Genomic DNA, 23891 nt, shown 5'->3' with positions numbered 1-23891 from the left:
CTGGAGGCTAGAAATCCAAGATCAAGGTGTCAGCAGGGTTGGTTCCTTCTGGGGGCTGAGAAGAAAATCTGCCCCAAACTTGTATCCTAGCTTCTTGTGGGTTGCTGGCAGTCTCTGGTGTTTCTTGGCTTATGGAAATGTCAACCCAGTCTCGGTCTCCATTCTCACATGGGGTTCTCCTAAGGGCACCAGTCATATTCAATTAGGGGTCACACTGCTCTAGTGTGACTCATCCTAACTTAACTAATTACATCAGCAACAGAATACAACAGGAAGTCCTCTTTCCAAATAAGGTCATGTTCTTCGGTAATAGAGGGTGGGACTTCAACAAATGAATCTTGGGGGTACACAATTCAACTCGTAACACTCTATTACCTTTGTGGCTTTTAAACCAATGACTTCCATATTTCTGTGAGAACTAATGTATCCCAAATGGGAACAAGTATACATCAAAAAGGGAGTAGCCCCTACTAGGGGCGCCTGGGTGGCTCAATCCGTTAAGCCTCCGACTTCGGCTCAGGTCATGATCTCCCGGTTCGTGGGAGCCTTCTATATATTTAGGAGCCTGCCCAGATTCTGTGTCTCTAAGTAACACAGGTTGCATTAGATACTTGCAAAGATTTTGCAACCGGAAAAGTTTTTGAGCTCTTTTCCCCTGATGTTGTGTCATCAAGTCAACCTTTTATTGGGCCGGGCCGGCAAAGCACGCTGAGACCGACTGCGATTTCCCACTCTTCTCCAGGAGTTCACAGGGTGGCGGCAGAAAGCGTTTTCCAATACTGTGTCAATGCCAGAATCAGGGTACAAGCACAAACAAGAAATGTTCCTGGAGGAGGCTGACTTAAAACCACAAGAGAATGCCCACTTGCCGCGGGTCAGGCAGGCATCGCTGCGCAAGGACCTGGGGTGCCACGGGGCTGCCGGCCCTCCCCCCTGGGCCCCATCGCCTTGCCCGTCCCGTCCAAGTGTACACACCCCTTCTCGGTTCCCTCTGGAGCTTCTCTTCCTCCGCCTGCCTTTTAAGTTGCTGTTTCCCAGGGAGAGTTTTGTAACTCAGGATTATATCCAGACCCCTTTCTGGCAGAACAAGCTTTTTATTTTCCTCTTGCAAAATAAGGATATGTAACATACACGAAAGCCACGAATCAAAAGGAATCCACCATTCACTTTTTTAAAAAACATTACGCCTACTGAGCTCCCCCCAGAGATAAACCAATACTGTAAATTCCTCCTGCCCCATTTCCTTTTCTTTCGCTATGCGGCGTCCTCAGCGCCACAACTGGCGAGAGGGAGCTGGGAGTCCCTGACAAGTTTCCCCCGGCTGGTAGGGACGCAACCACCCACCGGCATTTGAAAACAAACCCTTCGCAGCAGCCCCTCGAAGCCGAGCACGAAGCCGCCAACACGGCAGCAACCCCACCCCCTGCGACCTCCCCCTCCCCGGCGGAAGGCCGCGCAAGCGCAGAGGCGGCGGGCGGGGCGGTGCAGACCGGCGGCTGGGCTCAGGCCGGTGACGTCATCCGGCGGCGCGAGCCGCGTGCACGTGACCGGGGCTCCAAAAAGGAGGCCTCCGACGCGGGGGTGGCGCGGTCGACTGAAGCAGCATGAGTGCGGTGGCGCTCCTCTTGCGCAGGGCGGCGGCGGCGCGTGCCCGCCGGGCCCTGGTGGCCTTCGCAGCGAGCCGACGCCTGCTGCGCACTAGTCCGCCGAGCCGGGCTTTCGCCAAGGAGCTCTTCCTGGGCAAAATCGAGAAGGTAACGCCGAGCCCTGGTCGACCCTTGAGCTCTTGCCTCTCGCTTTTTGCCCTTTAGCAGAAAAGAGGGGTCGGAGTGAGTGAGAGTCCCCATACCTGGCTGACATATATACCCGTCGGGGCGGCGGGGGTGGAGGGGCGTGCTAAAGTTCCCAAGTTCCTGAGCCCCGCTGGAACCTTTCCAGGGAAGGGGAAGAGTCCCGGGGACGGGTCCTGAGAATCCATCTGTGGTTGTGACGTATGTTCCAGCTAATTCTTGTTAGCTCAATTTGGGAAACCCTAGGCGAGGTGGTCACTCGACTCGGCGTTCTGGCCCCGGAATGTGCGGTGGCTCCTATCTGATTCCTAAAACACAGCTCAGACCCTGGCGCTCTTCTGTCCTCTTCCAGGGGCCCCTTAGCTTTCACGGCTTGAGTTCCAGCGCGTCCCTCTGTCACTCAGGCTCCCAGGCTCCCCGGCAGTCTGGCTTCAAGTTGCCTTCCCCATCCCTTCCCTTCCATAGGTCGTACAACCCTGTCAGCAGTAACAGCTACATGATCAAGCACTCACTGTCCTCTTAGGGATTTGACCTTGGTCCTTGGTCCTGTAACTTTGAGCCTCAGTGCTTTCAGCCTTAAAGTGGAGCTAGTGATGTGTGCTGTCTCACACAGATGTGTTGTAAAGTGACATTTATAGTGTGTGGAAATGCTTTGTAAACTGTCAGGTACCGTGCTGATGCAAGAGGCAGCAGGGTAGGTAATTAATGCCGGCTTCACTCACCACTTGGATTAGTCACTTCACTTTCCCGTGCCTGAGTGTGCTAATCTACAAAATAGTAAAAGTAGTACTTGCCCACTCCTAAAAGTGCAGTGTAAAGCAGACATTTGTGTCAAATGCTTTGAGGTAGGCTGAAATGTTGGCTGATACTGTATTATTTAAAGTTACTCCCTGGTGTTTTCTTTTAGACTGTTCCTCTAATCAGGCATTACAGTTGCAGAAGCTGAAATTCAGAGTGGTTTGCCCTCCTAGGAAGTACAAACCCAGGTTTTAACATTTGAGAAACCATTTTTCCCAGAACCTGGGGCCATTGGGCACTCAGCCCTGGGATGTCATGCCTTCCAGCACACGAGTGAAAAAACCCCGAATCTTTCATGCATCTCTTTCTCGAAGCCTCTTGTACCACCTCCCCTGTCTTCACACCCACCTGTCAACTTTGCTTCTTGTTTCACTGAGAAAGTACATACAGTCGGGTGAGAACCTCCGCCACATTTACCCCTCTTCCCCACACATGCCCATACGGTCTACGCTCTTTCTGTGGATGAACTGTCTACTCTTGGCAAAGACCAACCTCATCACTAGATCCCCTGCCTTCTCACCTACTCAGGGGCATTCATTGATCCAGTAATTCTCTCCTTTCTCATCTACATCAGTGATTGTTTCCTCTCTGCTGCGTCTTGCCCCCATACCATTCAGGCTTCTGTCCTTAACAGTCTGCTAAAACTGCTCTCCTGCATCAGTGTTGACCTCCCTGTTGTCAAATCTAGTGGTATTTTCTCATCTTACTTGATCCATCTCTGGCATTTGACACAGTTCATCACTCCTGGCTTCTAAAAAAAAAAAAAAAAAAAAAAATCCCTTCTGGCTTTTCTGTTTACTTCGTTGGCTAATGCTTCTCTGTCGCTTTTCCTGGTTCTTTCTTGGCTCCTTACCCTGTAAACAGTGGCCAGTCTGACTAGCCCAGTCAGAGTTGGGAATTTTTTTTTCTTTTTGTCTAGGTTTTTAATTTTAGTTCCAGTATAGTTAACATGCGGTGTTATGTTAGTTTCAAGTGTACAATACAGTGATTCAGCAGTTCTAATCATTACTCAGTTCTCATCATGGTAAATGTACACTTTAATTCCCATCACCTATTTTAACCATTCCCCCTACCTACCTCCCCTGTAGTAACCATCCGTTTAGTCTCTGTAGTTCAGAGTCTTTTTCTTAGTTTGCGTCTTTCTCTTGTTTCCCTTTGCTCATTTGTTTTGTTTCTTAAATTCCACATGAGTGAAATCATATGGCATTTGTCTTTCTCTGGCTTATTTCACTTAGCATAATACTCTCTAGCTCCATCCATGTTGCCAATAGCAAGATTTCATTTTCTTATGGGTGAATAATATTTCATTGTACACATATGCCACATCTTTTTCCATTCAACTGTCAATGGGCACTTGGGCTGCTTCCATAAGTTGGCCATTGTAAGTAATGCTGCAATAAATACAGGGTTGTGTGTATCTTTTTGAATTAGTGTTTTTGTATATTTTGGGTAAATCCCCAGTAGTTCGATTACTGGATTGTAGGGTGGTCCTATTTTTAACCTTTTTTTTTTTTTAAAGTAATCTCTATACCAAATGTGGGCTTGAATTCATGACCCCAAGGTCACGAGTCAGATGCTCTACCAACAGAGTCAGCCAGGCTCCCCTAACTTTGTATTTTTTTATTTTATTTTTTTAATTACAGTATAGTTAACATAACACTGTTATATTAGTTTCAGGTGTATCTTTTTTCTTTTTTTCTAGTTGAAGTATAGTTGACATACAACGTTACATTAGTTGCAGGTGTACAACATAGTGATTTGACAAGTCTATATTTAGGCTCATCACAAGTGTAGCTGCCATCTGTCACCATACAACAGTGTTAGAATACCATTGACCATGTTCCCTTTGCCGTACCTTTCATCCCTGGAAACCTATACCTCCCACTCCTCTTCACCTATTTGGCCCATTCTCCTACCTCCTTCTCTGGCACCCTTTAGTTCTCTGTATTTATGGGTCTGTTTTTCAGAGTTGGAGTTTTCTGAGACTCCGTCTATAGACTTCTCTTTTTATCCACAATTCTTCCTTTAATCTAATTTAGTATTGTGGCTTTAAATACTGTCAATATCCTGGGGCGCCTGGGTGACTCAGTTGGTAAGCGTCAGACTTCAGCTTAGGTCATGATCTCACGGTTCGTGAGTTTGAGCCCTGCATCGGGCTCTGTGCTGACAGCTCAGAGCCTGGAGTCTGCTTCAGATTCTGTGTCTCCCTCTCTCTCTGCTCCTACCCCACTCACACTCTCTCTTACAAAAATAAATAAACATTAAAAAAAAATTAAATACTGTCAATATCCTGGTGACTCAGATCTATTTCTCCAGTTCAGACTTACTGAACTCTAGGCTCTTGATCTCTGCCTTTATACTCAAAAGCTCCACTTAGATGTCTAATATGCACCTCAGATTTAGCATACTAAAATTGAGTTCCTGGTCTTTCCACCCAATCTTATTCCTCCCACCAGTCCTCTTTATCATAGATGGTGGGGCCTCTGTTCCACTTGTTCAGGCCAAACGCCTGGAGTCTCCTGTGATGCCTCTTATTCTCGTAATCCACATGCAAATCCTGTTTTCTCTACTTTCGGGATATATTTAGAATGTGACCACTTTTAAGCCCTTCCACTGCTACTGCCCTGATTCAGGCCAACCTCCTCTCTCACAGCATCATTGGGGTTTGAGCAGAAACATAGCATCTGAGATGCTAAGAATCTCAGAAGAGAGAAAAACCTTCAAGATCCTCTAGGCCTGTAGCTGTCACACTGCCTGCAGTTCGACCCTTGCTATTCAAGGAAGTGTCCCAGCGGCTACTGCAGGGACCAGTGGAGAGTCGAATGGGAGGCGTGTGGGTGACCTCCCCATCCCCCACCACAGCAGCTTCGCTTTTACCTGTTTTTCATATTTGGCTTCTGTAGTAGATTTATTTGAAAAACAGGTTCCACTGCTTTAAGAATGTTAAAACTGCTGAATCGAAATTAAGCCTAACATCTATAAGGCACCCCATTAGGTTTTTGAACTTTGCTATCAGAGATCTGTTCTTAAATGCACGTGAGATCTCTCTTCCTGGAGCAGTCCTACAAATCCAGATCCAAAGGGTTTTGGTTATAGGTTATAGTTAGCTCAGGCTGTTCTCTTGCTCACTGGTATAATCTGAATAATCTTCCTCTAGCACAGCCTAATGCACAAGGCCCACAGGAACTAATGAGGCTGTGAAGGGCCTGGTTTGAGCCTCTAGATGCTCTGCTAAGCAACCGGTTTTGTTCTGAGACGATGAAAATCTCAACGTTTTTTCCTTCTAGACCATCTTGAGGGCAGAGTAAGGGATGGCCTGGGGGCGGGGGACAGGAATTCCTCTAAGTCTGCTGTCATTTTTGGATAGGGATCCACCACAAGCCTGGAATCATGGGTCCTGAGAGGAGAGAACAGACCTGGGAGCATGTTACTAGAGCGGACAGGCTTCAGTGGCTGATGAGCCACATGAGAGGCTTGAGGGGGAAGACTGAGGACTCCTCTGCTTTGAAGACCTTTCTTGAACACTTGGTGGGAGGTGCCGTGAGGAGAGGCAGGGCTCCTGGAGGCTGGCAGCCTGTGATCGGCGACCTCACTTCTCAAGTCCCAAGTACTTGTGCTGTGCTGGCAGCTGAGGGGTAGCAGGAGCCCAGAAAGCCAGAGGGGCTAAGAGTACAGCAGGAGATTTTAGGCAGTATATGGTGACGACCCAGTGAGGAATCCTAGACCGGCCGGAAACATTGGGTACTTGACAGTTTGAGACAGAGACTTGAAGCTCAGCTGTTTTCCAGGCTGTGAGGCAGAGACCAGAGCAGAGCCAGTATCTCATATGGATAATCAGTTACTTTGGGTTCCAGGATACACCTTGTCTCTTGAGAGCCTCACCTTCTGAAGTGTCCTCTGTAACAGAAGAGAAACTGACACTGAGAAAGGCCAAGTCGCACATGTAAGTGGCAGAGCCGGAGTTGAATTCAGGCTGATTTGGCTCACCCTGCAGTGGCCCTCCCTACAGGTAGCAGGTGTTATCAAACAGGAGGGATGGAGGCTGGCGTACGCAGCCGGGTGAGAACCTGGAGGGATGTGCGGCCTTGTCACCACAGTGTATTCTTGTCGGCGTAACATCTTTGAACTCACAAAATAACCAGTGTAGAATTTTACGTATCAGTAGAGAGCTTTCCCGTCTATTCCTTTTCACAATCCTCATGACACCATTGAGTAAATACTACCTGCATGTTATGGATGGCATATGAAGAGGTGAAGGGGGTTGGCCAAGACCACCCAGTTAGCAGGCTGCAAAGCAGGGAACAAAACCCAAGGCTTTGAAGTGTTGGGGCCCTTTGCTTTGTGGGACACTCCACATAACTTGTTGCTGATTGGGAAAGCCGATCCAAATCCAGAATAAACCTGCTCAAGTTGGAGGGAGGATCTCCATGGCTGGTGGAGTCCTGCGCACAACTCCTGTTCTAGAATTTGCATTCTGACTTCTTCAGTGAGTAAGGCCTCGCCTACTGGACACAGAATCTACCAACTGTTTCCTACCTCTGCCTTTTTTTTTTTTTTTTTTTTTTTTTGACAGCGAGGGGGGGAGGGTGGAGCAGAGAGAGAGCATGAGAATCTCCAGCAGGCTCCACACTCCGTGCAGGATCATGGCCTGAGCCAAAAGAGTCAGAGTCCAACCAACTGAGCCACCCCAGCGCCCTGTTTCCTCCCCTTTTGACTGATATTACCACTCTGGGAGGTTGTTAACAATTAAATTTTTAGTCAATGTTTATCATTTTTAGAAAGAAGTTTTCCCATTTCCAGAAGTTAGCCAAGATGAACTTAATGAAATCAATCAGTTTGTGGGACCTGTAGAAAAATTCTTCACTGAAGAGGGTATGTATGATCTTTATCGTTACTCATTTCCATTTTAAGGATGGTTGTTTAGATATTTACATTAGAAGCAATACTCATATGGGAGCTGTCTTGAGTATCATTAATCATGGAGAAATAATATCTATTGATAATATTTTGCTTTAAGAATCATCCCAGTTTATAAATGCTATTTAATTACAAGGCATCTAGTTTAGTGCTTCTCGATGTTTCTGTGATGAAGGATCACTGTTAAACATTTCCAAACTGTTGCAGACCAACACTTTCATAAACTATAATAAAATGAACAACTAGAAAAATGAAAAGAAAAATAACCAAAGATCTATAGAATATAAATCCATTGATCATGTGCTTGGTTGTGCAGCAATATAAAAATGCTGTAAATGTTTTTAAAGATATACTCTCTATTAGCTCATTAGGAACCGGGAATAGTCCGGCAGCCTGCAGAGCTCAGGTTTTGACGGTCCCAGTACAGCCTGCGGGATGCCTCCCTTAGAGCTGGCAGCCAGCCCTGGGATGGAGCTGCGGCCCCTCGGTGGACAGAGCTCTCTGGGGAGCTCAGTGATGATTCACACACAGCCGGGACTACCTCTCTAGCACTGAGGACTCCAGAGTTCTTTTTGATGTGGGTTTTCTCTAGGGACATGTGCCCTGCTAGAAGATCAAAACTGAGAAATTTAAAAATTACTGTGTTCATTTATTACTTTATTTAAAATTATGAAAAGCCCATTACATGTTAACAGAAACAATATTTTAAATGACAAATAATATTTCCTTTTTTTAATTATTTTTTAATTTTTTAGTTTTTTTTTTTTTTTTGAGAGCGAGAGCGCAAGCTGGAGAAAGGGGCAGAGTGGGAGAGAGAGAGGGAGAGAGGGGTAGAATCATAAGTAGGCTCAGTGCTCAGCACAGAGCCCAGTGCAGGGCTTGATCCCACGACCCTGGTTTCATGACCTGAGCCAAAATCAAGAGTTGGACGCACGGGGCGCCTGGGTGGCTCAGTTGATTGAGCGTCCTTCGGCTCAGGTCACAATCTTGCAGTTCGTGAGTTCGAGCCCCGTGTCGAGCTCTGTGCTGACAGCTTGGAGCCTGGAGCCTGCTTCGGATTCTGTGTCTCCCTCTCTCTCTGCCCCTACCATGCTCACACTCTGTCTCTTTCTCAAAGATAAACATTATTAAAAAAAAAATTGGATGCTCAACTGACTGAGCCACCCAGGTGCCCCTAATATTTAATTCCAAACAAATAAACAAACAAACAAAAATAGGAGTGGTATGGTTTTACAGTTTTGCAGATCTTTTAAATATTTGGCTTATTGTTATATGCAACAGATCTCAGAATCTAACTGTAACCAGAATCCAGCTGGATTCCCAGAACTGTTTCTGCATTTAATCTATGATATATTTCATGTAGTCCTTGGAAAACCCCACTGTATACTCATGACAGAAATAGAATTAAAAAGGCAAAGAAAATTTTACCATTGCTAAAATAGCTTTGGCCCTGTGGACTCCCTGGAAGCGTCTTAGTCCTCCCCTCTCCACCTCCCCCCCCCCCCCACATTTTGAGAAATTTTATATCAGTGAGTGTTGTTACGTTGCTAGTTTTAAAAGTTGCTTAGTTGTGTATAAATATCTTTTATTTAGAAATACTTCTGTTTTTGGTTTAGTGATTATCTTCTTGTATCTTTTCTCAGTTCCTTGCTCTTTTACTTAAACTTTTACTGTGTGATTTGTCAGGGTTTTCATAAGCTTTATGGAGGTGTAATTTGCACATATTTAAAGGGTAATGTCTGATAAATTCGGATATATATATGTACTCCCAAGGGACCATCAACACAATTACGTTAATAAACCTATCCATTACCCCTCAATGTTTTCTCGTGCCCTTTGCATCCCTCCTGTCCCCAGGCAACCAGTGATCTGATGTCTGTCGTAGATAAGTTTGCGTTTCCTGGAGTTCTGTTTAAGTGGAATTCTACATTACGTACGTTTTTGTCTAGCTGCTTTCAGTATAACTTTTGAGTTTTTGTCTGTGTTGTGTGTACTAATAGTTCATCCCTTTTAATGCCACGTAGTATTTCTTTGTGTGGATATACCGTAGTTTATTCGTTCATCTATTAATTGACATTCATTATGCATCCAGACTTTAGCTATCACAAAAGGTGTTGTGAGTGTTTTTCTATGAGTCTGGTGCACATATGCTCACATTTCTCTTGGGAAAATACGAAGGTATGGAATGTCTGGATTACAAGATAGGTTCACATTTAACTTTATCCACCAAACTGTTTTCCACTGTGGTTACCACTTAACATTCCCACTAGTGGAGTATTATATTTGCCGTTGCTCCGCATTTTCACTAACACTTCATATGGTCTGTCTTCTATTTTAGCCGCTTTAGTGGGTGTCTTGTGGTAACTCATTGTGGCTATACTTTTCATTTCCCTGATCACTGATAATGTTAGGCATCTTATGGGCTTACCTGCAATCTGTGTATCTTTTTTGGTGAAATGTCTTTCAGATATTTTATACATTAAAAAAAAATGGGATTGTCTTACTGTTGAGTTATAAGAAGTCTTTATTCTCAGTGCTAGTTTTCTGCCCAATATCTGTTTACAAAATTTTTCTCCTTCTAGTCTGTGGTTTGACTTTTCATTTTATCTTTTTTTTTCTTTTTTTTAATTCATTTTTTTTAACTTACATCCAAGTTAGTTAGCATATAGTGCAACAGCGATTTCAGGAGTAGATTCCTTAATGCCCCTGACCCATTTGGCCCATCCCCCCTCCCACAACTCCTCCTGTAACCCTCTGTTTGTTCTCCATATTTAAGAGTTTCTTTTGTTTTGTCCCCCTCCCTGTTTTTATATTATTTTTGCTTCCCTTCCTTTGTGTTCATCTGTTGTGTGTCTTAAAGTCCTCCTACGAGTGAAGTCATGATATTTGGCTTTCTCTGACTAAATTTGCTTAGCATAATACTCTCTAGTTCCATCTACAAAGTTGCAAATGGCAAGATTTCATTCTTTTTGATTGCTGAGTAATACTCCTTTGTATATATGTACCACATCTTCTTTATCCATTCATCCATCGATGGACATTTGGGTTCTTTCCATACTTTGGCTATTGTCGATAGTGCTGCTATAAACATGGGGGTGCATGTGCCCCTTCCAAACAGCATCCCTGTATCCCTTGGATAAATACCTAGTAGTACAATTGCTGGGTCATAGGGTAGTTCTATTTTTAATTTTTTGAAGAACTGTTTTCCAGAGTGGCTGCCCCAGTTTGCGTTCCCACCAGCAGTGCAAGAGAAATCCTCCTTCTCCGCATCCTCGCCAACATCTGTTGTTGACTGAGTTGTTAATGTTAGCCATTCTGACTGGCGTGAGGTGGTATCTCATTGTGGTTTTGATTTGTACTTCCCTGATGATGAGTGATGTTGAGCATTTTTTTATGTGTCACTTGGCCATTTGGATGTCTTCTTTGGAGAAGTGTCTATTCCTCTCTTTTGCCCATTTCTTCACTGGATTGTTTGTTTTTTGGGTGTTGAGTTTGACAAGTTCTTTAGAGATTTTGGATACTAACCCTTTATCTGATACGTCATTTGCAAATATCTTCTCCCATTCTGTCGGTTGCCTTTTAGTTTTGCTGATTGTTTCCTTCTCTGTGCAGAAGCTTTTTATTTTGATGAGGTCCCAATAGTTCATTTTTGCTTTGGTTTCCCTTGCCTCTGGAGATGTGTTGAGTAAGAAGTTGTTGCAGCCAAGATCGGCCTGCTTTCTCCTCAAAGATTTTGATGGCTTCCTGTCTTACATTGAGGTCTTTCATCCATTTTGAGTTTATTTTTGTCTATGGTGTAAGAAAGTGATCCAGGTTCGGGGCGTCTGGGTGGCTCAGTCGGTTAAGCAGCTGACTTCGGCTCAGGTCATGATCTCACGGTCCGTGAGTTCGAGCCCCACGTTGGGCTCTCTGCTGACAGCTCAGAGCCTGGAGCCTGTTTCAGATTCTGTGTCTCCCTCTCTCTCTGCCCCTCCCCTGTTCATGCTCTGTCTCTCTCTGTCTCAAAAATAAATAAATGTTAAAAAAAAATTAAAAAAAAAAAAAAAGAAAGAAAGTGGTCCAGGTTCATTTTTCTGCATGTTGCTGTCCAGTTTTCCCAGCACCACTTGCTGAAGAGACTATCTTTATTCCATTAGATACTCCTTCCTGCTTTGTCAAAGATTAGTTGGCCATGCGTTTGTGGGTCCATTTCTGGGTTCTCTGTTCTGTTCCATTGATCTGAGTGTCTGTTCTTGTGCCAGTACCATACTGTCTTGATGATTACAGCTTTGTAATACAGCTTGAAGTCTGGGATTGTGACCCCTCCTGTGTTGGTTTTCTTTTTGAAGATTGCCTTGGCTCTTTGGGGTCTTTTCTGGTTCCATACAAATTTTAGGATTGTTTGCTCTAGTTCTAGGAAGAATGCTGGTGTTATTTTGATAGGGATGGCATTGAATATGTAGATTGCTTTAGGTAGTGTTGACATTTTAACAATATTTGTTCTTCTTATCCAGGAGCATGGAATCTTTTTCCATTTTTTTGTGTCTTCTTCAGTTTCTTTCATAAGCTTTCTATAGTTTTCAGTGTAGAGATTTTTCACCTCTTTGGTTAGATTTATTCCTAGGTATTTTATGGTTTTGGGTGCAATTGTAAATGAGATCGATTCCTTGATTTCTCTTTCTGTTGTTTCATTGTTGGTGTATAGGAATGCAACCAATTTCTGTGCATTGATTTTGTATCCTGAAACTTTCCTGAATTCATGAATCAGTCTAGCAGTTTTTTGGTGGAATCTTTTGGGTTTTCCGTATAGAGTATCTGCAAAGAGGGAAAGTTTGACCTCCTCCTGGCCGATTTGGATGCCTTTTATTCCTTTGTGTTGTCTGATTGCTGAGGCTAAGACTTCCAATACTATGTTGGATAACAATGGCAAGAGTGGACATCCCTGTCTTATTCCTGACCTTAGGGGGAAAGCTCTCAGGTTTTCCCCATTGAGGATGATATTAGTATTGGGTCTTTCGTACATGGCTTTTACGATCTTGAGGTGTAATCCTTCTATCCCTACTTTCTTGAGGGTTTTTATCAAGAAAGGATGTTGTATTTTGTCAGATGCTTTCTCTGCATGCATTGAGAGGATCATATGGTTCTTGTCCTTTCTTTTATTGACGTGATGAGTCACACTGATTGTTTTGCGGATATTGAACCAGCCCTGCATCCCAGGCATAAATCCCACTTGGTCGTGGTGGATAATTTTTTAAATGTATTGTTGGATCTGGTTGGCTAATATCTTGTTGAGGATTTTTGCATCCATGTTCATCAGGGAAATTGGTGTGTAGTTCTCCTTTTTAGTGGGGTCTTGTCTGGTTTTGGAATCAAGGTAACGCTGGCCTCATAGAATAAGTTTGGAAATTTTCCTTCCATTTTTGTTTTTTGGAACAGCTTCCAAAAAATAGGTATTAACTCTTCTTTAATTGTTTGGTAGAATTTCCCTGGAAAGCCATCTGGCCCTGGACTCTTGTTTTTTGGGAGATTTTTGATTACTAATTCGATTTCTTTACTGGTTGTGGGTCTGTTCAAATTTTCTAGTTCTTCCTGTTTCAGTTTTGGTAGTGTATAGGTTTTTAGGAATTTGTCCATTTCTTCCAGATTGCCCATTTTACTGGTGTATAATTGCTCATAATATTCTCTTATTATTGTTTTTATTTCTGCTGTGTTGGTTGTGATCTCTCCTCTTTCATACTTGATTTTATTTATTTGGGTCCTTTCCTTCTTCTTTTTGATCAAACTGGCTAGTGGTTTATCAGTTTTGTTCATTCTTTCAAAGGACCAGCTTCTGGTTTCATTGATCATTTTATCTTTTTGAAGAGCAAAAGTTGGGGCACCTTGGTAGCTCAGTCGGTTAAGCATCTGACTCTTGATTTCGGTTCAGGTCATTATCTCACAGTTCATGAGATTGAGCCCCGCATTGGGCTGTGCGTTGACAGCACAGAGCCTGCCTGGGATTCTCTCTGCCCCTCCCCTCCTCTTAAAATAAATAAATAAACTTTTAAAAAAAGAATAATATTTGTTAAGTAAAGAGCAAATGTTTTTAATATTGATTTAAGTACAATTTTATTTTCTTTTGTAGTTCATATTTTTTTTTGTATTTTATGTAAGAAATCTGCCAAACCTAAGGTCTTGGTGATTTCTGTCTATATTTACTTTAGAAGGCTTATATTTTTAAGTGTTAACATTCAGATTTATGACCCTTTTCCAGTTAATTTTATATATGATGTGAGGTAAAATTTGAGGATTTTTTGCATATGACTGTCCAATTGTTGCAGCAATATTTGCTGAAAAGATTATCCTTTCCTCATTTAATTCACTTGGTACCTTTGCCAAAATCAATTGACCAGAGAATTCTGGGACAATAGCAGAGTGGTAGGAAGCACCAGGGATCTGTCTCCCCACCTGGACAACAGTGGCAGAATCTGTGTGATGTAACTGTTCTTGGAACTCTGGAGTCCATTTAATTTAGCTCTGAGCACAGCTACCCATTCCCCACCCCAGCCCCAAAGTAGTCAGCTGTGCACTTGTTCCTGGAGCAGCTTGCACTCAGCTTGTGGGAGCCAGAGGAGACAAAAACACCTTGGCCGTCAAGTATTAGGGATCTGTGCTCTGATTGCTGCTTCTGATCACAGAGATACAGACCAAAAGGCAGAGACCATTTTTCCACCTTCTCTTATTGTTGCAAACCCTTACCCCTGTAGTGAAAGTGACAGTCAGGGGATGCTGTGTCTTTTCTTGTCCCCGCCCTTCATTTTTCTTTTTCCTCTTTTGGGAACCAGATTGAAGACCAGGACATTCAAAAGCAATCATATATACAGGGGGAATTAGAAAGTCACCACATATGCCCAGGGAAAGGCATAGACTCAGGAAGGACCTGAGAAGGCCTTAGATTTATACCTGGGGCTGATCACTGGCACTGTTTAAAAAAAAAAACAGTTTTTTAAAATCCAAACATCAAAAGTACAATCAACAAAAGCAAAAATCAACGTATGGGACTGTAGCAAACTTAAAAACTTCCACACAGCAAAAGAAACCATCACTTAAGAATTGGGAGAAAATATTTGCAAACCATATATTGGATAAGGGATTAATATCTAAAATACGTAAAGAACTCTTACAACTCAGTAGCAAACTCAGGCAATCCAATTTAAAAAAGGGCAGAGGAACTAAATAGTCATTTTCCAGAGAAGACATACAGATGGCCAACAGGTACAAGGGGTGCCCAACATGAGTAGTCATCAGGGAAAGTCAAATCAGAAGCACACTGAAGTATCAGCTCACACCTATTAGAACAGCTCTCCTCAAGAAGATGAGATAAAAGTGTTGACACAGATGTAGAGAAAAGGGAATCCGTGTACCCTTTTGATGGAAATGTGACTGTTTCCGACATCGTGGAAAATAGCATAGTGGTTCCCCGAGTGAAAATACAGGGCGCCTGAGTGGCTTGGTCATTAAGCATCTGACTTCGGCTTGGGTCATGATCTCACGGTCCAGGAGTTTGAGCCTCACATCTGGTGAGCTCAAGCCCCAACTTCTGTCTCTCCGCCCCTCACTCACTTGTGCCCTCCCCTCTCCCCCCCCCCCCCAAAAAAAAAGAAAGAAAAAGAAAATAAAATTATGGAGACACCTGGGTGGCTCAGTCGGTTAAGTGTCTGACTCTTGATCTCAGGTCAGGTCTTGATCTAAGGACTGGGTTCAAGCTCCATGCTGGGCTCTATGCTGGGCATTGAGCCTACCAAAAAAAAAATTACCAAAGGTTCCATCAGTTCTACCTCTGGGTATATATCCAAAGAAAACAGAAAATGAAAATAGGGTATCAGAGAGATGTGCACTCCCATTTTTATTGCAGTATTAATCACAGTAGCCAAGCTGTGGAAACAACCTAAGTACCCATCAACTGATGAATAAAGTGTGAGTTATGTGCGTATATAAACACACACAAGCCTGCTATTTGGAACAACATGAATAGACCTTGAGGACATCATGCTAGGTGAGATAAGCCAGAGAAAGACAATATTGTAAAACATCACTTGGGGCGCCTGGGTGGCTCAGTCGGTTAAGCGGCCGACTTGGGCTCAGGTCATGATCTCGCGGTCCGTGAGTTCGAGCCCCGCGTCGGGCTCTGTGCTGACAGCTCAGAGCCTGGAGCCTGTTTCAGATTCTGTGTCTCCCTCTCTCTGACCCTCCCCTGTTCATGCTCTGTCTCTCCCTCTCTCAAAAATAAATATAACGTTAAAAAAAATTAAAAAAAAACACAAAAAACATCACTTACATGTGGAATCTAAAAAAGCCAAGCTCCTAAAAACAGTAGAATGGTAGTTACCAGGGGGTGACGGTACAGGAGAGATGTTTAAGGATACAAATTTGCAACTACTAGATAAATAAGTCTTTAGCAGTATAGTGATTATAGACAACAAAACTATTATAAACCCCAAATGTGCTAAGGCATAAGGTCTTACTCCCACCACAAAAAAGAAAAATATATGATGTGATAGAAGCATTAGCTAAGGCTACAATGGCCATCTTATTGCAATATATAAATGTATCAAATTCAACATGTGGTATCCTTAAGCTTTTAAAAAAATTTTTTTTAAAGCTTATTCATTTTTCAGAGGGACAGAACACAACAGGGGAGGGGAGAGAGAGAGGAAGACACAGAATCCAAAGCAGGCTCCAGGCTCCAAGCTGTCAGCACAGAGCACAGTACCGGGGCTCAAACCCGTGAACTGTGAGATCATGAACTGAGCCAAAGTTGGACCCTTAACAGACTGAGCCACCCAGGTATCCCTAGTATCCTTAAATTTAGACAATGCTACATATCAAATATATTCAATTAAAAGAACAAAAAGCAGAAGCAGAAACCCTGCAAACTCTGGGGGAGAGGGAAGATCTGATTTCCAGAGTTACCACATTTTATCAGATTTACATCTCCAGTAAAAAAAAAAAAAAAATCACAAAGCATACAAAGAAGCAGGAAAGAACGGCCTGTTCAAAGAAAAACAAAACCAAACCAACGAAACAGTAGAAACTGTTTCTATAAAAGATCTGATGGAGGACCAGACTTTAAACCTGCTGTCTTAAACCCATGGTAGACATGAAGAAAGTCAAGAATGTATGAACAAAATGGAAATGCTAATAAAGAGAAAACCTGGAAAGAAGCCCCTTCTTCAACTCATTTATTAGTGCTAGGAGTTTTTTGGGTATGTCGTGGAGGATTTTCTGCATAGACAGTGGTGTTGGTGAAGGGCAGTTTGCTTTCTTTCTTTCCAGTCTGGTTTCCCTTTCTTTACTTGCTTCATCGTGGTGGCTAAAACCTCCAGTATGGTGTTGAACGTAAGTAGCAAAAGCAGACTTCCTTGCCTTGTTCCTGATCTTAGGGCGAGGCAGTCAGTCTCGACCGCTAGGTGTGACGTTAGTTGTGCTTTTGTCCACGCTCTGTATTAGGTTAAGGGAGGTTCCTTTCATTTCTAGTTTGCTGACCATTTTCATCATAAATTGTATCGAATTTTGTCCAGTGCTTTTTTCCACATCTCTTGAGGTGATTATTTTCTGTCTTTATGGACCTGGTAAATTGCATGTTGATTGCTCACCCACCTCACATTTCCAGGATAATTCATACTTGGTCGTGATGTTATTACTCTTTCTTACATTGTTGGGTTCAGTTTGCTAAAATTTTAAGAATGTTTGCATCTGTGTTCCTGGACATATTTGTCTGTAGTTTAATTTTCTGTGATTTTTTTTTAAAATCAGAATAATGCTGGCCTGCCATATAGACTAAGTCAGGAAGTGTTTCCTCCTCTTAAAGTTTCTTTGAGGCCTTGTGTAAGGTTGGTGTTATTTCTTCCCTAAATATTTGGCAGAATTCAGCAGTGAAGCCATTTGAGCCTTGAATTTTCTTAATGGGAAAGTTAACTAATTCAATTTCTTTAATAGATATAAGGCTATTTAGATTATATAATTCTGTGAACTTTGATGGTTCATAAATTTTAAGGAATTTATTCATTTTATCAAAGTTGTTGAGCCTACTAACTTGAAGTTGTTTATAATCTTATCTCTTTATCTTCTTTTTTTCTTTAAACAAAATTTTTTATGTTTATTTTTGAGAGCAAGAGAGACTGAGCATGAGTGGGAGAGGGGCAGAGAGAGAGGGAGAGAGAGAGAGAGAGAGAGAAGAGAAGAGAGCGTGAGTAGGGGAGGGGCAGAGAGAGAGGGAGACACAGAATCCAAAGCAGGCTGCAGGCTCCAGGCTCCAAGCTGTTAGCATGGAGCCTGACATGGGGCTCGAACTCACAACCCGTGAGATCATGACTGGAGCCAGTCAGAGGCTTAACTGACTGAGCCACCCAGGTGCCCCATTATCTCTTTATCCTCTTAAAGACTGTAGGCTTTGTGCTGATATTCCCATTGCTGATTTCTAAAAAGTGGTCCATTGTGGTCAGAGAACATTGTATAATTTGAGTTCTCTTAGATTTATTGAAAAATGTTTATGGCCATAATATGGTCTACTTTGTGGGTGTTCTTCCATGTGCACTTGAAACAATATTCTTCCATCGTTTGGTTGAGTGCTCTATAAATGTCAATTAGGACAGATTGGCTGGTAGTGTTGTTCTAACGTATCCTTACAAATTTTTTTAGCGACTTTTTCCATCAGTTAATGAGAGAGGGATGTTGACCTTTCCAGCATGGTTGTATGTTTTTTTCCTTTTTATTTCTATCAGGTTTTTTTCATGTATTTTGAGGCTTCGGTATCAGGTGCATGAAAATTCAGGATTATTTGTCTGCATGTTGAGTTGCTGAGTCCTTATGAAATGAAATGATCTTTTTATCCATGATGATAGCATTTGTTCAGAAATCTACTTTGCCTGGTGTTGCTACTCCAGCTGTCCTTTTTTTTTTTTTTTGCTTATTTTGAGAGAGGGAGAGCAAGCATGCGTAGGGGAGAGGCAAAATGAGAACCCCAAGCAGGCTCTGCACTGCAGCACAGAGCCCGATGCAGGGCTCGATCTCACGAACCGTGAGATCATGACCTGAGCTGAAATCAAGAGTCAGACACCCAGCCCGACTGAGCCACCCAGGTGCCCCACCAGCTGTCTTTTGATTGGTGTTAGTATAGTATGTTTTTTTCATCCTCTTGACCAATTTGTGTTTTATACTCCAAGTGGGTTTCTCTTCCACTTAATAAGCATAGAAGGGATTGTAGAAATACAAAATTATCATGAAGCACACCCTATAGTAAAATTGTTGTAGCCAAGTTCCACTAATGGATGCTAGTGTTACCGGGTTAAAGTTTGAGGAGAAGCAGTTTGTTTATATAATCTCAAAGTAGTTTCCCTATGATATTTACTAATTCCAAAGGGGAAAATAGTAACTTTATATAGAGAATCTTGGCAAACACCACCTTGCACAAGTATTCAAGGTTAGTATCACCAGTAGTGAGACTTAGTGACATCATGTACCCCCCGATATGATATACCAAATCATGAGGAGACTTCATAACCCCTGTGATACTCTTGCCCAAAACATATAACCTCAGGCTAGTCGTGTCAAAACATCAGGCAAACCCAAATTGAAGGACATTCTACAAAGTAACCGGTGTTTCAAAAGTATCAGGGCCACAAAAGACCAGGAAACACTGAAGAACTCTCACAGACTGTAGGATACTAAGGAGACATCACTAAATACAATGTAGAATCCTGGATTGGATCCAGGAACAGAAAAAGGACATTAATGGATAAGAAGTGAAATTAATTCTGGAAGTGAGTTAGTAATATTGGATGAATGCCAGTTTCCTAATTTTGAGAATTTTTTCTGGTTCTTACAAGGTTCTCTTAAAAGCGGGATGAAGAGTATATAGGAACTCTATACTATTTTTGTAACTTTTCTTTAAATCTGAAATTATTTTAAAAAAAAGATTTTTTTAATGTTTATTTATTTTTGAGACAGAGAATGAACGGGAGAGGGTAGGAGAGAGAGGGAGACACAGAATCCAAAGCAGGCTCCAGGGTCCGAGCTGTCAGCACAGAGCCCAACATGGGGCTCGAACCCACGGACTGTGACACCATGACCTGAGCTGAAGTCAGACACTCAACCGACTGAGCCACCAGGCGCCCCTGTCTGCCTGCTATTTCTAATCTTCATTTCCTCCAGTGTAACTGGATTTCTTTCTGGTACCATCCCTTTCCACGGGAAGACTTTTTTTGTGTAGCTTTGCAGGATGAATGTTTTCAAGTTTTATGTGTGTGAAGTTTATTTCATCAGAAAAGATTTCTTTGTTGACGGTATTGTTCTTCCAGCCCCTTGAAGGCTTTGCTCCACTGTCTTCTGACTTAATGTTTCCAGCGAGGTGTCTGCCGCCATCTTCTCATTCTTACATAACGTCTCTTTATTCTCTGGCTGCTTTTGATTGGGTCTAGGAAAATCGGATTGTAATATGTGTTGGTGTAGTTTTCTTCCCATTTCTTTTGCTTGGGATTCTTTGAACTTTGGTTCTTTGGTCTGTGTGTTCATAGTATTGACCAACTTTGATTAGCTTTTGGCCATTATTTCTTTAAAATTTTTTTAGCACCACATCTCCTGCCCTCTCCTCCCCCACCCTCCTTTGGGGACTCCAAGTGTGTGTGTGTGTGTGTGTGTGTGTGTGTGTGTGTGTGTGTGTGTGTGTTCTCTGGAAGTTCAACTTGTATGTTTCTATTTCTTCCATGTCTCCTTAACATGCTTGTATTTTTTCTAACTTTCTCAAGCATTTGGAATATAGTTATAATGGCTCTTTTAATGTCTTTGTCTACTATCTGCGCTGTTTATGAGTCGTGTTCAGTTGATTGTTGTTTCTTTTCACTGTCAGACTGTCAGTCATATTTCCCTGCTTCTGCATGTGCCTGGTAGTTTCCTACTGGGTAGCAGTCACTGTGGGTTCCACATCATTGGTGCCAGGTGCGTGCATGCATGCGTGTGTGCATGTGTGTGTGTGTGTGTGATGTTAAGCTTTGTTCTAGGGTACGGTAAATTACTTTGGAACAGTTTGATCCTTTGAAGGGTTGCTCTCTCCCCCACTACCCAAAGAGTAAGTTGAAGTGTTTTCATTGTGTTCATGTGTTGTCTGAAACCATTCTTTTATGTGGAAATGAGAGCACAGTAGGAAATGTGGGCATTTTATGTACCAGTTAACAAGGAATGAGATACAAAATACTCATATTTACATACCAAAATTATTGTAAATAAAAAGTTGTCCCTAGACACTATTGATAACGCCTCTTAAAATTATTTTGAATATAAGAGAGGGTCCTATATTTTCTACAACAGCAGAATTAAATTGGATTGTTTAATACTGCCTGAGGACCAGTTTATCCTTTTTTATAGTTAAATGATCATTTTATTTTATTATATTTTAATTGAAGTGTAATTAACGTATAATATTATATTAGTTTCAGATAAACAATCTAGTGAGTGATGCAACGTTTATGTATATTACAAAGTGATCACCAGTATAAATCTAGCTCCCATCTGTCACCATACAAAGTTGTTACCTATTATTAACTGTATTCCTTATGCTGTATATTGTATCCCTGTGTCTTTTTTTTTTTTCCCAGTAACTGGAAGTTTGTATCTTTTAATTCCCTTCCCCTACTTCTGCCTAGCCCTCCATCCCCCCTCCCCTCTGGCAACCACCTTATTGTTCTCTCTGTCTGTGAGTCTGTTTCTGTTTTGGTTGTTTTGTTTTTTAGATTCCACATATAAATGAAAGCATTCGGTCTTTGTCTTACTCATTTCACTAAGTATGATACCCTCTCCATCTATCCATGTTGTCACAAATGACATGATTTCATTTTTTATATAGCTGAGTAATATTGTATTGTATATGTACACACCACATCTTTTTATCCATTCATCTATTGATGGACACTTAGTTTGCTTCTATATTTTGGCCGTTGTTAATAACATTGCAGTAAAGATAGAAGCAGTATGTACTTTTTCAAATTGGTGTTTTTGCTTCCTTGATACAAATACCCCGAAGTGGAATTACTGAATTGTATGGCAGTTCTATTTTAACATTTTTGAGGAACCTTCATACTGTTTTTCCACAGTGGCTGCACCATTTTGCATTCCCACTAATGGTGCACAAGGGTTACTTTTTCTCCACATCCTCACCGACACTTGTTATTTCTTGTCTTTTTGGTACTAACCATGCTGACATGCCTGAGGTGACATTTTATTGTGGTTTTGATTTGCTTTTCCCTGATGATTAATGATGTTCAGCATCTTTGCTTGTGTCTAATGGTCATCTGTATGCTGTCTTTGGAGGACTGTCTAGTCACATCCTCCGCCCATTTTTTAATTGGATTGTTTTTTGACATGGAGCTTTGAGTTCTTTATGTATTTTGGATATTGATCCCTTATCAGATCTCTTATTTGCAAATATTTTCTTCCATTCAGTAGGTTGCCTTTTATGTTGATGGTTTCCTTTGCTGTGCACAAGCTTTTTACTTTTTTTATATATTTCCTTTGAGAGAGCATGCACGTGCATGAGTTGGGGAGAGGCAGAGAGAGGGAGAGGGAATCCCAAGCCGGCTCCACTTAAACCTCATGAACCAACTTCTGCTAGCTTCACACTCAGCTGTGGGTTTGTCATCTGTGGCCTTTATTATGTTAAGTTCCTTCTATCCCTACTTTGTTGAGAGTTTTAATCAGAAATGGATGGTGAATTTTATTAAGTGCTTTTTTAAAATTTTTTTTTAAATTTTTTAAAATTTACATCCAAATTAGCATATAGTGAAACAATGATTTCAGGAGTAGATTCCTTAATGCCCCTTACCCATTTAGCCCATCCCCCCTCCTACACCCCCTCCAGTAACCCTCTGTCTGTTCTCCATATTTATGAGTCTCTTATGCTTTGTCCTCGTCCCTGTTTTTATATTATTTTTGCTTCCCTTCCCTTATGTTCATCTGTTTTGCCTCTTAAAGTCCTCATATGAGTGAAGTCATATGATTTTTGTCTTTCTCTGACTAATTCACTTAGCATAATACCCTCTAGTTCCATCCACGTAGTTGCAGATGGCAAGATTTCATTCTTTTGATTGCTGAGTAATACTCCATTGTGTATATATATACCACATCTTCTTTATCCATTCATCCATCGATGGGCATTCGGGCTCTTTCCATACTTTGGCTACTGTTGATAGTGCTGCTATAAATTTTGGGGTGCATGTGCCCCTTCGAAACAGGACATCTGTATCCCATGGATAAATGCCTAGTAGTGCAATTGCTGGGTCGTAGAGTAGTTCTGTTTTCAGTTTTTTGAGGAACCTCCATACTGTTTTCCGGAGTGGCTGCACCAGCTTGCATTCCCATGGTTTTTATCCTTTTTGTTAATGTGATGTAACACATTGATTTGCAGATATTGAACCATCTTTGCATCCCCGGATAAATCCCACTTGATCATAGTGAATGGTCCATTTATTATATTACTGAATTCAGTATTTGTTAGTGTTCTGTTGAGGATTTTGCATCAATATTCCCTCAGGGATATTGACCTCTAATTTTGGTGGTGTCTTTGGTTTGGGTCAAGTCCTGCTTTTAAGTGTCGTTTGGTGGGAGTAGAGCAGCCTGTAGAGCAGTGTTTCTCAACCTGTTTTTCATTATTGTCCCCTCTCCTCCAGTCCTTTATGGCCCCCTATTTACACCCTACTAATGAAACTTTAATGCCACAGTTGTAACAAATATCTGTTTGTGTGTTATTTGTATTTCTGGTCTTTATACATTAAAAAAATATTTTTGGCTGCTCCATGCCAGACCCAGTTTTTTTTATACCTTGGGGAGTGCTGTTGCCCTTGTTGAGAATTCGTGATCTAGGGCTAATTCTCTACTGGTGACATGTTGCTCTCATGTGTGCTGTGCCCAGTGCCCTGTGCATTTAGTGTGTTGTGGAAGGAGATCATTCCAGTCCCTGGTACTCCATCTCCTTTGGAAGCAGAGCCCCCCTCCCCCTCCCCCACCCCGATCCTGGCGGTTTCTTATTACACATACTCTACCGTACAGCCCAAGCATTCCAATCCAAAATAGTGATGCAAGAGAAATGAAGACAGAGCTGTGCGAAATGAGCATATGAATGTTCGTGGAAGCTCTATTTCTAAGAACCAAAACCTGAGAGCCATCCATATGTCCATCGAGAGGTGAATGGATAAGCTGGTTTTAACCATACGGTAGAGTATTGAACAGTAAAAAGTATTATGATAAAGTACTGAAACATGCAGCAATATGGATGAATCTCAAAATCATACTGAGTCAAAGAAGCCAGCCCCCCAAAATACATTCTGTGTGATCCCATTTATATAAAACTCAAAAATGCAAACTAATCTACAGACAAAA

General features: G+C 42.0%; 1 protein-coding gene across 2 annotated transcripts in view; it reads left to right on the top strand.

Annotated features, from left to right (window-relative positions):
- The first annotated feature begins 1530 nt into the window (after nucleotides 1-1530).
- Nucleotides 1531-23891, top strand: part of ACAD9 (acyl-CoA dehydrogenase family member 9) — a 46402-nt gene continuing 24041 nt past the window's right edge. Inside the window, exons 1-2 of one of the 2 annotated variants that reach the window (XM_027049777.2) lie at nucleotides 1531-1754; nucleotides 7367-7460. In XM_027049777.2, the coding sequence (XP_026905578.1) occupies nucleotides 1605-1754; nucleotides 7367-7460 (244 nt within the window). In that variant the 5' untranslated portion in view covers nucleotides 1531-1604. The remainder of the gene's footprint in view (nucleotides 1755-7366; nucleotides 7461-23891) is intronic. The other variant, XM_027049778.2, reaches the window with a different exon arrangement.

The sequence above is a fragment of the Acinonyx jubatus genome, chromosome A2 (assembly GCF_027475565.1).
Source record: "Acinonyx jubatus isolate Ajub_Pintada_27869175 chromosome A2, VMU_Ajub_asm_v1.0, whole genome shotgun sequence".
Taxonomy (NCBI): domain Eukaryota; kingdom Metazoa; phylum Chordata; class Mammalia; order Carnivora; family Felidae; genus Acinonyx; species Acinonyx jubatus.
Note: the sequence above shows the minus strand (reverse complement) of the source record. Positions and strands in the feature narration are given on the sequence as shown.